General features: G+C 37.8%; 1 protein-coding gene across 1 annotated transcript; it reads right to left on the bottom strand.

Annotated features, from left to right (window-relative positions):
• Positions 1-6,059: 6,059 nt before the first annotated feature.
• On the bottom strand, positions 6,060-17,548 carry ddx39aa (DEAD (Asp-Glu-Ala-Asp) box polypeptide 39Aa). Its single transcript, XM_073861661.1, has 10 exons — positions 17,357-17,548; positions 14,712-14,924; positions 13,236-13,363; positions 12,647-12,923; positions 9,670-9,786; positions 8,967-9,100; positions 8,738-8,847; positions 8,196-8,339; positions 6,398-6,546; positions 6,060-6,304 (listed from the first exon to the last, which is right to left on the bottom strand). Exons 2-10 carry the CDS (start codon positions 14,917-14,919, stop codon positions 6,288-6,290), a joined length of 1,284 nt encoding a protein of 427 aa, XP_073717762.1. The 5' UTR covers positions 14,920-14,924; positions 17,357-17,548; the 3' UTR covers positions 6,060-6,287.
• Between the last annotated feature and the right edge of the window lie 164 nt (positions 17,549-17,712).

Raw genomic sequence — 17,712 nt, 5'->3', positions numbered from 1 at the left:
TCACGAAGCAACAAGCGTTTTCCTTTTTGTTTTGTTTTCAAAAAACAAGAGAAAGGATGGCGCAAATAACCATTAATCACGTTGGAGAAGGAAAATCAAGGACCAATCAAAAGTCAAAAGATATAGAAGAAAATCAAAGTGAGAAATGTTTGTTTGTTTCTTGAAAGTTTGCACACTTTGGTATTTGTTCTTTTCTCGCAGCAAAAAAACACTGCAACCTTAGGAGACATGTCAATCAATCCCCTGGGCCCAGTTTTTCAAAAGTAATCCAGTAGGATTTTGGATAACGGATTGGATCAAATCTTGAAAATGGGTTTTTCAAAAGAAAAAACGGATTACATAATCGGATTAGATCACGTAATCCAATCTTGGCTTTGATCCGGATCAAACCTTTAGTTTGGGTTTTTCAGAACTTTTTTGTAGGATTTGGATCACTTTGATCCAAAAAATCTGGATTAAACTGATCCCATCAGAAGGGTGGATTCAGCGTGGATTTCATGCCCAAAATGTAATGAAAACTTTAAAAATTTATCAAATAATAATATATTTGGATCTTGAAGTATCTTACAAGATATCCTATTTATTCATAAGGTTTTAATTTTATTTGTTCATCAGTCATGCTACAGAAATTAGGTAGGCTTTAACGTATTCAGCCTTTCAGTATAGGCCTACAGCAAAGTAGAAAGAGTTTGGCATTATAAAATAATCCCCCAAACAGCTGTCAAAATTGACCAAAAACAATACATTTTATTCTGTCACTGATTGATATATACATATCAATAAATTTTATTCTGTCACTAATTGATATATATATATAAATAAAATTCAGTGTTTGTGTTGTAGGTCTCAGATGAGCAGACTGGAAGAGGATGGGATGGGGTGGGTTTTTTTCATTTATTTTTTAAATGTGTGTGTTTTCATTTTAAATAAAAATAAACTTTTATTGACCCCACACTGGCTATTCTACTTATTGCTCTTTAAGTATATATAGTTCTACATTGTGATTTCCTATCCTGTTGGACCATTGGTAATCCAGATTTAGTGATCCTGAAAAGTTCCTATTCAGATCAGATTGATCCAATCCGATGTTGCTTTAAAAAACTGGCTCAAAAGTAAGCTGGATTACGTGATCACGGATCGGAAAAAAAAGGATTACTAAATCCGGATCAATTTTATCCGGATTAAGCCTTTTGAAAAACCGGGCCCTGCTGAAAAAACAGCATACCAGCATATGTTGTGTTTTGGTGCTGGTAAACCAACATCAGCACCAGCTAAACCAGCACCAAACCAGCATTAGCACCCATGCTGATCATACCAGCAAGACCAGCATATGTTGTGTTTTGGTGCTGGTATGCTGGTGACCACCAGCTAGGGTGACCAGATGAGATTGGCTGAAATTCGGGATGGGGGTCTGACGTTATGGGGGGGGGGGTTCATCCAATAATAGTTTAATTTATTTATTTTATTTAATAATAAAAGATAATGAATTTCATACAGAACCAATCATATTATTATAAGTACCTATGCATAAATAAATTGATATAGTATGTATAGAACTATTTTATACTTCATAGTTTTCTTTATTTTACTTAATAATAAAAGATAATGAATTTTAAACTGAAGTTACTGAACCAATCATATTTTTATTAATATAAGTACATACATTTATATAATACGTATAGAAGTATTTTTTTAACACAGTGAATGCCTCGACACCAACCTGACTCCTTCACGCGACTGACTGTCACTGCCAGCACTTTCAACTGCACGAGCCCGTAGTCACGGCTATGCTAAGTCACAGCCTCGCGGCTGCTGCAACTTTCGATCTACTCTAAAAAACAAAAAGGCAACAAAAGTCCTATTGTCTTTGATTAAGAGGGGCTGGACACACCAAAACTTTTAAACGTGGCTAAAAAAGCCTTGAGGACGCCGAATGCCAGCTGTTTTTCATCCGAGCGCTTTGGTAGCTGTGATACTTCAGCTGTGAGCCGGTTGCTGTGGTAATGTCCCGCCCCTCCTCCACTGTAATTGGACGGCCCTGTGAGAACTGACATTGACGAGCGGAGCGTTTCACTCAAAGTTTAATATTTTTGAACCCCGAGCGCCGGGTTTCAGCGCGGGAAAACCCCGCTAGCTGCTTGCTTATTTGAAAAACGCAGAGTTTCCATTGGATTCAATTGAAAACATGCGCCGGCCGCAGACGTAAAAGCTTTGGTGTGTCCAGCCCCAGCTTCAGGATAATTTTCGGGACAATTAGAGCAGGATTCGGGATTCGGGACAGCAGCTTAGATTTCGGGACTGTCCCGAATTTTTCGGGACTTCTGGTCACCCTACCACCAGCTAAACCAGCATCAAACCAGCATAGACCAGCATAATTCCCATGCTGGTTTGATATAAGAAGTAATGAGTTTGCTGAGTTTTATACAAGACAGGACTACATTCCTTACACTACTGATTGTGCTTGGAGACATATAAGGACGAGCGACACCAGTCAAGGATGAGAGAGGACCAGCCCTGGATTTTACATTGTGTTTTGTTTATCTTTAATTATATGTGCGCGTGGCAGTCGTCCGTGAGGGGCTTACCGCATTACTTTCAGTTTGTTTATTTATTTGGATTAAAGTCTTTAAAGGTGCAGTGTGTAAATTTTTGCGGCATCTAGTGGTGAGGCTGTGAATTGCAACCAACGGCTCAGTCCACTGCTCACCCCTTGTTTTGAAACGCATAGAGAAGCTACGGTAGCCGCCACCGGAAATACATGTCATCGTTGGACACGACTTAGTAAAAAAGTTTGTCCATTAAGGGCTTCTGTAGAAACATGGCGGCACAAAATGGCGACTTCCATGTAAGGGGACCCTCTGTGTATGTAGATAAAAACGTTTCATTTTAAGGTAATAAAAACATAAAAGTTCATTATAAAAGGTCTTCATACACCTCTAATAATATAGTTTTGTATAAAATTGCACACCTGCTTATACTAAAGCACTTAGGGAATCAATGTAAAAAGTGCCCAGCCATTACTTCTAAAACATAACATATCTTACAGGTGTTTGTCCAATCGTTATTTTATATACAGGCTCTACTCTTCAGCACCACAGTAACTCCATGAATATACACACACCACAAACCCTTCTAAAATAAAGTTATACAACAGTAAATACTAGCAGATCTCCACCCTATATTCATATTTATGCAAATCATGCAAGGAACCAGAAATCTGCTTTGACTCAAGAATAAGTCTATATATACGTATGTGTATAAATTAATTTACATTTATGTGGAAACATATACAATTTACCCAATAAAAGATCAAATCTGAGATATATTATAGTCTATGATTCTAAATATATTTATATGTTCAATACATACTAAATTGTCAATGCATATATATAGTGAAAATATTAGCACCGGTTATAATATTTGGAAATGTATGTAATATGTCACATTATATATTTTTCAATATATTCCCTTGTATTTTTGTTTCTTAAGGGCTGAGCACGATGCAAGATGTCACTAAAATCTCATATGAAGCTTAAGAGGAGATAAATGTGAGAATGAGAGTGCCTCTATCTAAGGAGAATAATCTGAGCACAGTAAGTGATGTTACCGAGATCTCTTATGAAGCTTTAGAGGAGATAAATGTGAGAATATGAGTGTTTCTGGTTAAGGAGAATAATCTTAGCACAGTCAGTGATGTAGCTGAGATCTCTTATGAAGCTTTAGAGGAGATAAATGTGAGAGTGTGAGTGTCTCTGTCTAAGGAGAATAATCTTAGCACAGGGAGTGATGTAGCTGAGATCTCTTATGAAGCGTTAGAGGAGACAAACATGAAAGAATGTCATTTTACTCGTACTTTTAAACTTGGGGTTTCGGGTAGTAACCCGAGCACGTCACCTAAACTTCCTCAAATTCGTACGTGAGAGCGCAACTATTTATTTTCCTGATGTTTTTGTCATGGCCGAAGCAGCAACTAAGAAAAAGAAACACAATGTTTTGTCGGAGGAGACCAGAAAGAGAAAAGGGGAGAGTGACAGAATAAAAAGAAGGACGAGGATCAATTATATTGGGCCAGCGTTCACTCGCTGGTGTGAACTAATGAAGGAGGAGGGGTTTCTGATCGATGCTGACTTGCCCCTCATGCTTTTGTACTAGTAAGTAATGTTATAATGCTTACATAAATAAGTCCTGTCTGGCGCCCGAACACTCTTTTTTTACGTGAATTTTACTGGAGGCTACTTGGAGAGTTTAGAGAGGGATTTATACCACGTGACATTGTGGTGTCGTGGTAGCGTCATGGACCTACAACACGGTGACCCGGGTCCAATTCCCCTTTAGGGCCATTTTTTTAAATATAAACTTTAACCAAGCGACCACCTTTATAATTGTCTTGTAAACGTGAGCTACGCAATTTTTTTGGCGTTTGATGAAAATAAAACCCATGAAATTATATTAAATGACATGCTGGAAGGCACATTTGTGACCTAAAGAATTGTCTTATTTTCCTTTGCGACAGTGCTGCGGCGCTTGGGGGCTCTAGACGTGAAAAATACATGTCTAGCACCCCCCAGTGGCCAAAAGGTTCCATGGTGTGCCTTTAAGAAATGTTCTGTATAATGTAAATGAAATGATGAAAACATCACCTTGATATAACATTTGCAAGGTCAAAGCTTTAGAATGTATTTAAAACAAGGTTGTTATCTTGTCAGAAATTGAGCTACAAAACAGAAAAGCTGTTTCTAGACTTACACAAAAATATCTGCATAGAAATAAGAAGCAGGCAAGAGTCGCAATATTGTCGCTAGTGTGATTTAATATTAGGTCTGTTTTCACTTTCTATAGATAGAAAAGAGGTTCCTAAAACAAATGATATAAGAATCAAGTTCAAGTAGCGCAGAATAATAAAGCGTAGTGGCAATAAAATCAATAACTTCAGTATTTTTCATGTTATAAATAAAAGGTAAAGTAGTGTAAATGGAGAGTGTTAGGTTAGGTGTTAGGTTATTCTCTTAGTACTGAGAGCTCCCTCTGCTATCCATAAGGTGCCTCTGCGCACCAGCCATTTCAAACCCAGCCTCCAGTATATGGGCCACGCCTCCTTATTTGCATACACTCCTCAATCCTCAAATGCCCAATCCTAAATGGCTATGATTACATACCCAATCCTAAATCCCTAAATGCCCAATCCTAAATCCTCAATGGCTAAATGACCAATTGCCCAATCCTAAATACAAAATGCTCAATCCTAAATACCAAATTCATTTTCAACTTTTAGTTTCAAATTTAGACTTTTAGTTTTCGTTTAAGACTTTTAGTTTTAGACTTTAAGTTTACAATCTGACCCGAAAATCCCTCCATAAACTATAACGTAATGATTTGGGAGCAATAATTTCAAAAGAATATGTAAAATTTAAAGAACTGTATTATGAGTGCCGTCAAGACACATGCATGTAATGAAAAGTAGATTATTATAATACTGAAGCAACATAATTCAGCCATAACTAAGGTAGCTGATATAAATACAACCACATACATGCATGCCTCATGGTTTTAAGGGGTTTTGTAAAACACCAATCCAAAATAGCTTTGATTTGCTGTTTACAGCCTTAGAAGCACGTTGCAATTCGTTTCTACAAATGACATCTGCACCACTGGATGATGTCATGTGTAGAGTTTCATAAGTGATAATGTTTTGATGTGGATGCAATCCATGTAAGCTGTTTTAGCAGAAACAAATACAACTTTTTACTTGTGGAACAAACTTAAAAGTATGCTTTTAATAGTACAATATACATTTATATGTCAGATCAAGAAAAATTGTGTGACCACTGCAACTACAAAGCACTACAATTAATCCCCCACCCCAAAAAAAAACATCCTCCAATTGGTTAGACCAGGCATGTTACATTAATGTTTTAAAAAGAATAACAGAGCAGTGTTTACCCTCTTGAGACATACATAAAAATAGCTTGCTTAGGTCTCAGCACATTAAAAAAGGCATTTATACAAAGTTCACATCACCTGATTTTCACATGATTTCAAATACAACTCAGAAACTTACATAGTATAAAATGTTTAATTCTCAAACCAACAAACAACCAAAATTAACAAAAGTAAAAACACACCCACACCAATCCTCTGGATCAATAAAATAGTTACACAAATGAAGAGGGGTGAATAGGCAAGATCCTATTAAAATAAAAAGGGCAGTTCTCTCTTCCACTGTCGCAGAAACAACACCGAGACACACACAGGGAGAACTGGACGACAGCCATTTCAGCACATACTGCTCATCTGGACTGCTCAACTAGAGAAAGACAGACCACACAGTTAGAAAAATAGAAAATAGCGATGACAAATATAAATGGTATTTATATTTTACAAGATATTTTGCTCTTACTGTAAGTGGAGATGTCAATCTCCTCAGGCAACTCCGCTACGTTGACTTCAAATCGGTCCTGTACGTCATTCAGGGTTTTTGCATCAGTTTCATCTGACACAAAGGTGACGGCTAATCCTTTTGTGCCAAACCTACCAGCACGAGCCACCTAAAGAGGACAACATAAGAGTTTGCATTAACATTTGACATGCTTAATAGTTGGCAAATTACACCTTGTTTTGAAAGTGGACTTAAGTTCTTAGACCATTTATTTGTCTGTGTGGGTGCCTACTTTTCATTTTTTCCCCAACATGTTTCTTAATCAGAAGTAAATGTAAAATGTTTACTACATACTGTAGAATCAGAAAGACGAGTAAAACTTCTTGACTTTGAATTAAAGGCAGGGTGCATGATTTTTGAAAAACACTTTGGAAAAGGGAGTCGGGCCAAATGCCAACACACAAAGCAGTAAGGGGCGTGTCTACTAACCAACATCATTGCCTGGGTTGTGTATGTGTTGGGCGGGTCTATCAAAAGAATTCTATTCTTTTTGAAAGAATTACCCTAGATTCTATTGGGGTAGGGGCGTGTTTGTTTAGGTGATTTAAAATATCAACATTGGCTTTCATCAGAGATCACGCACCCCGCATTTAATGGTGTTTTCTTTATGTCCAATGCCAATATAAAACAAAATGAAACTAAATAAACATTTGTTATGCATAATATTATAAATACACCCTTTCAAAGTACTTTAAATATATTTACTAGACATAATGCATGGTCATTGTCTGTCAGCCTTGGCTTTACATTGGAGTGTCTTTTCATTACAAAAACAAATCACAAATTTAAGTAACAGAATAAATACCCGAATATAAGACAAGGTTTTTGTTCTAGAAATGGGCTGAAAAATGAGTCGTCGTCTTATATTTGCGATATAGACAAAATCACAGGGGAAAGAAAGAAAACAGGGGCAAACAGTAGAGGGCGCCAACACGATAGGTTAGATGTGTTTGATTAAAAGCAGATGGTTATTTTCTATTTAATCAGCCACTGCAATAGATGGGTCTAATATATATTATAAATGCACAACACTTCAACAAGATTGTTTAGCTTAGGGGTGCACCGATATTTCGGTCGCCGAAAATTTCAGCCGAAAATGGCATTATCGGTTTCGGGCAGAAATAAAAAATCCAGCCGAAAATGTCAACCGAAAATGAATATCAACCATGCCCTCCCATCTGTGCGCTAGCGCTTGGGTTTCACTCACGGTGATCAGTCGTCACCCACCCCTCCCCTTCGTGCTCAAGCAGGTTTCACTCACGGTCGAGCTGTTTGCACGCGTATGCAAAGATTAAGCATGTCTTGATGTGTAAACATTAGAGAGAGTCGCGCTAATGTGTCTCATACTGTAACCCATTAACATACATTTGGCGAATACAGCAATCAAACACACTGTTTTATGTGGAGCGAATGTTTGCAATTTCTTTATTGTTTATTAGATTTTTCCCACCCGCTTTTTGCTGATCGGAAAAATAATTTGATCTGTGCCTCAAAAACTGTATGATTTTTTGATCCGTCACACACCCCTAGTTAGTACACAGTGATAGCCATAAATGCAATTGTACTAATAATTGGCATAATAATTTCTTTCTGCGTTTCGGTCTCGGTTTGTTTTTTTCGGTTTTCGGTTTCGGACAAGAATTTTCATTTTGGTGCATCCCTAATTTAGCTCTTATTTTTTCCAGTATTCTTAGACTCTGGGTTGGGCTGTTATTTGAATGTTTCAATGAAAAGTAGAATGCTGTAGTGTATATGTAGCCTATGCAGATACGTGTCAGAGTCCTCAGGCATGTCATAGTTAAAAACAATGTTAACACGCTCAATATCCATCCCACGACCAAACAGATTTGTAGCCACTAGGATTCTCCTTTGGAAGTCTTTAAACTGTTGATACCGAGACAATCTGTGGGAGAGAGAATGAAAAAGTAAAAACAAATGAGGGACAATTTTTTGCAATAAGCAAAGCACCTAAAATGAAAGTGATGTCACTAGAGCCTCAAACACAATTGCAAATAATGAAGACATCTAACAAGTTCAAGCACTTTCATTCTATGTTATAAGACAACTCAAATAGAAGAGCGTTTTAACTCTTTCCCCACCATTGACAAGTTATTATTTAACATTAATTTTCAGGAAGGCATTAAACTTTTGTGGGGGAAAAAATGGTGGCGCTGCTGGCAACTTTTTTTTTTATTGTGGCAGGGAAAGAGTCAAGAGCACAGCAATGGTAAGAAAGTTGACAATCTGTTATGATCACTCAAACTATTTTAATGTTAAGTGACTATAATGCCTATGTCTCACCTCTCTTCCTGAGCCATGCCTCTATGGATAGCGATGGCAGGGAAATTCTGTTCAACCAACAGCTGAGACAGAGCTACACAACGGGGAACGGACTTCACAAATATCACCACCTGCAATACACAGAAGCACAGTTGATGTGATATGGGTTACGTTGATATTGGTTAGGACAATTACATCAGATAATCTGCTCAATATATCAGGCACGTAGTAAAAACAAGTGAAATTTTACCTGGTTGAACTCAAGAACATCAAGTAGGTCAAACAGTTTGCGGTTCTTCTCACTGTCCTTCAGTTTGACGTAGTATTGCTGAAGACCATGTAGGGTCAGCTTGGTCTCATCATCAACAAACACCTCCATTGCATGAAAGTGAAAGGAGAACATTTAATCAACAACATCCTGTCTCTCCAGGTCAAGTTTCAAACGCTGCCTGATTTAAATTCACAAAAACTGTATACATTTTATTAAAATGATACTACTAGGGGTGTAAAAGTACATAAAAAAGTTCAGAGGTCACAGTTCGGTACAACAAGATAAAGCAAAAACTACCATATCCTAGATTTCCTTTCATTTATTTTATACAAACAACAATCCAAATTAATTTGTTCTAGTTGGTGCCATTTAGTCGCCCTCTGAGATATAGTCCAGCCTTTTTTAGTGTATTAAGGATGCACTCTTATCAGCTGTACAGAAAAAAATGGCCTATACAAAACTACAGTTGTACTGGCATTTCCATGATCCATTGGCCAAATAAAACACTATGCTATCTAAATTATCCAAAATGCTGCACATCTCTGATCATTAGCTCAGTAGGCAAGTTGTAAGGTAAGCAAGACATACAAAATGTTCAGAGCAGTGCGTACCCAGGAACAGGATTGAAAACCAGTGCCCTAGTACAAACATAGGATTGAAGTGAAAACAGGAGTACTCACATCTTGCATGAACTTGCGACAGACCGGCCGGATCTCTTTGCTTAGTGTGGCGCTGAACATCATGCATTGCTTCTCATGAGGGGTCAGTCTGAAGATATCCTGGACATCCCGTCTCATATCTAACACGCAAACACACAGAATTAGATTTTATACATTCTGTATAAGAATATCCCTCATTTATGTACTCTTATTACAATTTAACATACAAACAACATTCCTTGCATGAACTTTACATAAAACACGGCATAAGACAGACAGGAGTTATTAGAAGAAAAAAAAATCTAAAGATAAGTATATGACAGATAATAAAATTATGTTTATTGTCAGTGCTCAAGCTGTCCTTCTGAAAGCGGGCATACAGGTGTGTACATAAGTTTGATTAATTGTAGTGAATTGTTTGGATTTACTTTCCTACAGTCAGGCACTTTCAGCAGTTTTGTTTATAGTCAAAACACAAGCTGAACACAAACAACAATTTCTTTTTCATAAAGATCCATCACTTAACGTATATAGACAAATTCATCGGGGATGATGAAATGCCATGGCTAAACTGACCTCTGGAACAAATACCTTTCGAAAATAAAAAAAATGTCTCGGTTTTCTGAAGTCGAGGGGAGGTGGCAAGCATGGATCACTACTGTGGAAAGAGAACTCAAGGCACGAATTCGACCACCTTTAGTAAATATACTTTATTTTACAATGTAACATTTGCTCCATGTAAAGTTTGGACTTTATTTCTAATAGGGCTACATGATTAATAAAAAAAAAAAGAATCGCAATCTTGATTCATGCATAATTGCAATCTTTCTAAATGAAGGCAATTCACTTGCATATACAGGATTTCCCTGTATTCAGATGCTGCATTCACATTTTCACGTATTTACATTACAACAAACCAAGATGCAAAACCGGGCAAACTTGCTCACACTCAAACAGTGCAAAACCAAACCCTATTCATTCACCAATCAGACCTAATTGTTTCTCTCTCTCTCTCTCTCTCTCTCACAGCATTTCGCTGTGACTCGCGTGACGTTATAAAAGCGGCAGACCGGTTTCATAGTCGGTCTACTTGGTGGATTTGGAGCGGCAATTTTCACACACAAGAGAGAAAAAACCAAACGCCATTGGTGGCGACGAAGAGAGTGACAATGTAACAAAATTGGTTTCTAAAAAGGCAAGGAAATGCCTCTGGATGTTTCTCAATCGGAAGGCTGCAGACTCAATAGGTCGCATATGCGGGCTGCATACGTCATCAAGCCTGGTTTAATCAAGTTAACTGAGCATTACATTCGCAAGTCATAAACAATTTATGATTATATAAGAATAAGAGTCAACTTTAAAATTGTTAACATTCTGAAATAAGACCGTCTTCATGACGTATGCAGCTTAGAAATGCATCCACCGGAGGCTGCAGCATTCAGATTGAAAAACGGCCTCTGGATCACTCCCACAAGTTCCCCATCCAGGGTTCCCACACCTTAGTTAACTTCAAATTCAAGGACCTTTCAAGGACTTTCCAGGTCCATTACCCTCAAATTCAAGGACTAAATGTGGGGACACATTTGAAGTGAGAGCAAGATTACATCGTGTTACCTTTTAAGATACATTGTTACAGTTCCCTTTCACTGCGGTGACACTTTGGGGAAGCCTCCAGGGGTAAGTGCGTCTGAATGTGTATATCAAATTCAACCAATGGTGAGGCTTAACAACAAATACAAGGTGAGGCGGGAGCCAGGAAGTATATCGCTATCTGAAATATTGCCAAAGACGGCGTTACAGGGAAACAGGAAGTATGGCAAGGAAGACGCAGCGTCTCGTTCCCTTCTCAGGGAACAACAGTTACATACATAACCAGTTCTCATGTGTCAAACGCAACTATGCAAAAAAGCATTTTGGTATGAATCAACATTCACATACAGATGATATAAGCATTTAAAACTAACAGTTTAGCATGTGTGCTTAAAAAGTTTAGAATATTTATTTTGTTATCCTACACTACACAGGGAATAATATGTGGACCGGACCTAGACGAAAAGTTGTGGTTTAAAAGTGCATATTTTTTATTTTTCTTGTCAAAAATGACAATTGTTTCGCTAGATAAGACCTTTATGCCTCGTTTGGGATCGTTTATAGTCCTTTGAAACTCCGTTGAAAAAAACTGTTATGTGTTGAGTTAAGTATTAAGTGTTGGTGTCCATTAAAGTCCATTAAAATAAGAAAAATCCTGCAAGGTTTTTCTCAAAAAACATAATTTCTTCTCGACTGAACAAAGAAAGACATCAACATTTTGGATGACATGGTGGCGAGTAAATTATCTGGATTTTTCTTTTAAGAAAATGGACCTTTAATGTCAACATTCTATTGTTTATGTTTAACAGCTAACAAATTTCTAAAACAAGAAACAAGACATTAAAATGCAATAAATGTTCGTGTTGAAAAAATGAGAATCAAGTGAGAGAATCATGATCTCATATCCCATGGAGAAAAAACGTAATGCACTAATAACATTTCTGATAACAAGCTAAACAAATCATCTACTCTAGAGGGACTTGGTTATAGATTTTTGGCGGAAGTCTACTGAAAGTTAAGTTTGGACCACAAAAGCCGGATGTTTGTTGTTGCCGTTTAAAAATTAATCGCTTTAAAATGGTGTCAGTTTTAAAGTGGAATCAAAAACTGGTAAGTAACAACCCTACTGGGAAGGAATGATCAGCTCTTGTGCAAGACGACAACTGAAGAGCTCAGATGCAAAACCCTCGAAGTGCATCTGACATTTTATTTTGAATGTCAACTTAACTTAAGTATTTCTAAATGGCCTGAGGCCAATAAAGTAGATTTTAAGCAAAAGTATTTGAGGAACGTATAATATGTTTTCCAAAAGTATTTTGTTTATATCATCATCTCATTTTATGGAGGTGGCACTGCAGATTTTGTCTGAGTTCCTCAATTTTAAGTCCGAATAAACAAAAAGATACACACCCAGCTGCTCCAGCATCTTGTCACACTCATCCAAAACAAAGTGCTTGACATTTTTGAGGTTAAGTGTCTTGTTGCGAATGAGGGCGAGGATCCTGCCTGGTGTTCCCACCACGATGTGAGGGCAGTTCTTCTTCAACACATCTTCATCGTTCTTTATAGACAACCCACCGAAGAAGACGGCGCACTTAACGTTGGACATGTACTTGGAGAAACGCTCATACTCTTTACTGATCTGAAAGGCCAGTTCACGTGTGTGGCACATAACCAACACAGAAACCTGAGAAAACAAATATGAAATTAGGACACAAAAGTCTGAATTCAAGTCAGTCACACAGACCCAGATAAATATGACTGAAAGCCTACTAATGTGATATACATAGAAAAAAAGCATTTAATCCTGGATCTTTTATAAACTCAATCTCAAGCAATATAATATAGAAACGAGCATTTTTACATGTCAAAAACCTCTGAACACTGCTGTATAAAAAACAATACTAATCCAGTCTTATACTTTTGACAAAATTGTTATCTTTAGAGTGTTAAAATTGAGTAGGTATAAAAAGTTTGAGGTCTAAATGAAAACACGCACCTGCCCATCCACTGGCTCGATCTGTTGGAGTGTTGCAAGCACAAATACAGCTGTTTTTCCCATACCAGACTTAGCCTGGCACAGGATGTCCATACCCAAGATGGCTTGTGGAATGCACTCATGTTGGACTGTGAAAAAGAAAAATTATGTTTTATACAAATTAAATGATTAAGATAACTCACACAGACAAACCCATCTAAATGTATACATTATTTATATAATCCGAACAATTTAATGCTCAATGTAGTCTTTCTGTAGCTCAGTTTGTAGAGCATTGCATTACTAGTGCCAAATGTCACTTGTTCAATCCAGGAAACAAACATACTGATAAAATATATGGCTTTTAATTAGAGATGCACCAATGGCAATTTTCTTGGCCAAGTTCTGATTCTCGTTTTAACCTACCGATACAGATTTTTTTGCCAATTCAGATTTTCTTTCTATGTACTATAATTGACAACATGTAAAAACAAAATTCTACTTTTTATCATGAAAAACTTTACTTCCATTATGAAGAAAATTATTGAACATTGCACTTTCACACAAACTGCATTTAAATTACAGGATCTTTTATTAAAAAAAGAGAAAGTGTCAAAACAAAATGCTCAATACTGAGATTAAATTTACGTTAGATGTCCAAATTTTAGTTGTGAAACTAACTGCTGCTTCAAAATAAGCTTGTAATAAGCTGCATGTGTGACATGACACAAGATTAAAATTGATCAGATTTCTGAAGCCGTTGTCCTCAATGTGGAGAACAGTTAGTCATCCAAAGCAAAGTCTTGAAAGTGGACAGGTGAACCGCTAATATTTGATGTAACAGGTGGAATAATATCAACATGTCATTTGTGGGTCAGGAATCAATATAGGCACAGGCGGACTGCAGGTCTAAAACCCAAGACCATTTCAACTCGATTCCGTACACGTTGACAGGCAGGCGTTTTTAAATTGTCCTGCTTTTATTTGTGTTCATATTCTGCCTAAAGGTTTTACTTGCAAAGCGATTTGCGGGGCAGTTCTGGTCGCAGTCTTTATCAAACTGGTCAGGTCTAGTATGAAATTCAATAAATGCTACTGTTGGATAATGGGTCGGTGCTGCTTTTAACTGGGTATGTTCAAGTGGGTGATAAACTTTTAACTGTCTGATTAGTAATTTCAAGCCAACTTCGTGTAATTCCACGTCAACTCATGTTTACATGCGGCTGCCTGTCAGTGTGCGTGTGGCTGTGACATTACTGCTTGCACCGCTGGCAACAAAAGGACCATTTTGGAATCGGAAAGTCGTAAGACTGCTGGTTACCAGTAAGGGCATGCCCAAGATCAACCAATTCCAGTCTCTGACCGGTCGATCAGTGCATCTCTACTTATCATCAACTGTACATTTTGCACTGTATGTACTGTAAGCTTTGGATAAAAGCATCTGCCAAATGTACAACTGAAAATGTAGTGTAGTACAAAAAAGTAATTAATTCTCACCCTCAGAAGGATGTTCAAAACCACAGTCAACAATGGCACGGAGCAGCTCTGGTTTTAGCAGGAAATCACGGAATCCAGAGCTGTGAATGGAGACGTAGGAGCCCTTAACCTCCTTCTTGCCGGTGGGGGCAGCACTGTCTGCGGCGGTCTGTGGCTCCTCATCCTCCTCGTAGTCCAACAGCTCATTGTCAACATCGTTTTCGGCCATGGTAACTTTGGTTGCAAGAACAATGTAAAAAAAGAAAATTAATATCTTCCTCGTCTGGAATGTACATGTAAATAACCTAACTAAACAAATTATATAGAATATTGAATTTATATTTGGTACTATCGTACATGCAGAGTCGAATGCACAGCCTTGCAAACTAGTGCTGTGTTCAAAATATCGATACGACGACACATCACCGTGGACGCCTGACGATGCGCGCATCGATACAGCACCTTCTGTATCGATTTGGATGCAGTTTTGAAAGTAACATGGCGAATCGCTGTTGATTCATATGGAAAGGACGCATGTGTCCCGCGGAGTACGTAGAGTTACAGGTAGCGGGGTATACTTTCACTTTGCGTGTCTGTTTCGCTGGCGCACGTGTCTTCTCGCTCTCCCTCTCCCTCTCGCTCTCTTGCTCTCTCTCGCTCTATCTCTCTCTCTCTCTCTCTCGGGCCCGCGCGTGTATTTAAAATCAATGAGTTTAGCATGAAAGCGCAAATATCTTAGCCTATACTACGGCAAAGGGCTTTATTAGCGTCTCTCCTATAAAACAGTACTAACACATTTGAGAAGAAACACGACAAAGATTTGCATGTGAAAAGTGTCCGTCTAGAGAAGAGATACAGAGCTACTTCAAACTATAGCTGTCACATTAATAATCTGATTTCTATTAAATGGTATTAACTCTGACTGCATGTTTATAGATATATTCATAGATATAGAATAATTAAATGAGAGACACAAATATAATCCGTTGAGTAAGGCACTATCTTTGTAAATCTGCTTTTAAAAAAACATAAGTTAAGTACTAATTCTGGGATTTTAAGTATTTCTATGAGTTACCCCAAAAGCTAATAAATGAATGGCAAAACCACAACTGTTACAACACTGCTTAGTCAATGTACAATTAACACGATAATAATAATAATGTTACTAAATTCTGGACAAAAATAGTCTTGTATCGTGATGCGCATCGTATCGGGGCCCTTGTATCGGGATACGTATCGTATCGGGGAAATTGTTGGCGATACACAGCCCTATTGCAAACCATAGTTCACTTTATTGTAGAAAAATAAAAATTGCCTGCGATTCTCATGCGCGTTTTATCAGTAAAGCCGGTTCCGTGATTAGAAGTAAATCTCCATCAGCTGCTTTCAGATGGTGCAGTATTTACTACACAGAGCCGTAGTTCTTCAAGGAGGAGTCGATTTTCCTCGATTATGAACGCAATTTTGCCTAGCTTCACTGTGAACTATGGCTCTGTGTAGTAAATGCCGCTCCATCTGAAAGCAGCTGATGGCGATTTAATACTAAACAAGGAACCGTACAGCCGTACTTTTATGACTTATACGCAGACAGCTGTTTGAGGCCCATACATTACGACAAGTTGCAATACCTCTCCAGGGCTCCATACTCCTATACACGCATGCATGACCTACGCATACAAAGTATGCATGGTTACAAAATCCAGCAGTGTGCATACGGTATGCGCTAGGGTTGGGACAATTAATCACGATTTATACATTCAGCCTGTCTGATATTGATTCTGAATGGCAAAAGCGATATTATGCAAAGCTCTATTATGTATTATGGCTCTTTGTGTTAGGGGGTGGGGCCATGCTCGGTGGCTCTAGGGCGTCATCAAGCCACCGTTTTAGCCCCGCCCAAATAATCCTAAACACAGAAATGTGATAGTTTAACGTGTAACTCCACAATTCAGTAATACCTTACATTGTTTAGTCTTTGTAACGTGTTTCAGCAATACATTTCTAACATATATAATGCTTTTAAAAACTATTCTCTGAAATTACTTTACACGGACTTGAAACACGACAAAAATGCCATCTACTAGGTATGTAGCTCAATAGGTTTTGAAAAACTTGAATGGGGACAAGCGCTTAAGCTCAAAATATACAGACTCATTCAGAACTCCCTTGCCATTTATGACCTCTTATATTAAATGTTTAACGTACAGCACCTGTTTACAAATTTCACATACAGTAAACCCCGTTGATTTATAAGAAAACTGATACAGGCTGGTAGACTATCTAAAACCTGCCCCGATTGAATCGATTGCCTACCGCAGCGTGTCCAGACAAAAGAGCCGCCATTCACTATATTGGCCAAACCGACGTTTTGACAAAAAAATTAAAAAATGCTTACTTGAAAATTACATATACATTTACCATTACTAGGAAATCAAGCATTGTTGATAAAATTATGAAATCTATAGCTATTCTAACATAAATCTGTTTCGTGTTCAGGCTTCGCGTCGTAAAGACTGCACGGCTAACGTAACGTAAATTACAGAAACGCGAGGTCTCCTCAACAGTCCATTTCTTCCTTTAGAGTTCTACGCTGGACTCTGTAATCATGTTCCACTGGGACATCATAACAAACTGATGATAAAATACATAAATAAAACACCATTTACCTTTAGATGCTGATAATGAACGTAGCACTCGCAAATCGTGTGGTTAGGCCTTGAAGTTTATAGCGCTTCCCGGATATGAAAACGCAGCGCTCCCATTGGCTGAATTCAGAGTCAATAATTCTTCGGTGGTTGTGGGCGGGTTTAAGAGGATATTTTGAAATCCCACTTTACAAGCATACATACTGTGGCCACAGGAGGTCACTACATGAACACTGATTTTGGTCCTTCGATTAAAAAGTAACATTAACGTCTTTGTTTTATATAAACAAAAAGTATATTTAAACATAAATGACTAAAAATCCGAATTACGCATCATTATCCATTATGTGAGACACTGCTTAAATGTAAACAAAACA

Source organism: Misgurnus anguillicaudatus, chromosome 3, assembly GCF_027580225.2.
Source record: "Misgurnus anguillicaudatus chromosome 3, ASM2758022v2, whole genome shotgun sequence".
NCBI classification, from domain to species: domain Eukaryota; kingdom Metazoa; phylum Chordata; class Actinopteri; order Cypriniformes; family Cobitidae; genus Misgurnus; species Misgurnus anguillicaudatus.
Note: the sequence above shows the minus strand (reverse complement) of the source record. Positions and strands in the feature narration are given on the sequence as shown.

Coding starts and splice junctions, on each gene's coding strand:
- ddx39aa (XM_073861661.1), bottom strand. CDS start 14,919: ATGGCCGAAAACGATGTTGACAATGAGCTGTTGGACTACGAGGAGGAT. Junction 9,787..12,646: donor CAAGATGCTGGAGCAGCTGG/GTGTGTATCTTT, acceptor TTTGCGTGTTAG/ATATGAGACGGGATGTCCAG. Junction 6,547..8,195: donor TCTGACACGTATCTGCATAG/GCTACATATACA, acceptor TTGTCCTCTTTA/GGTGGCTCGTGCTGGTAGGT.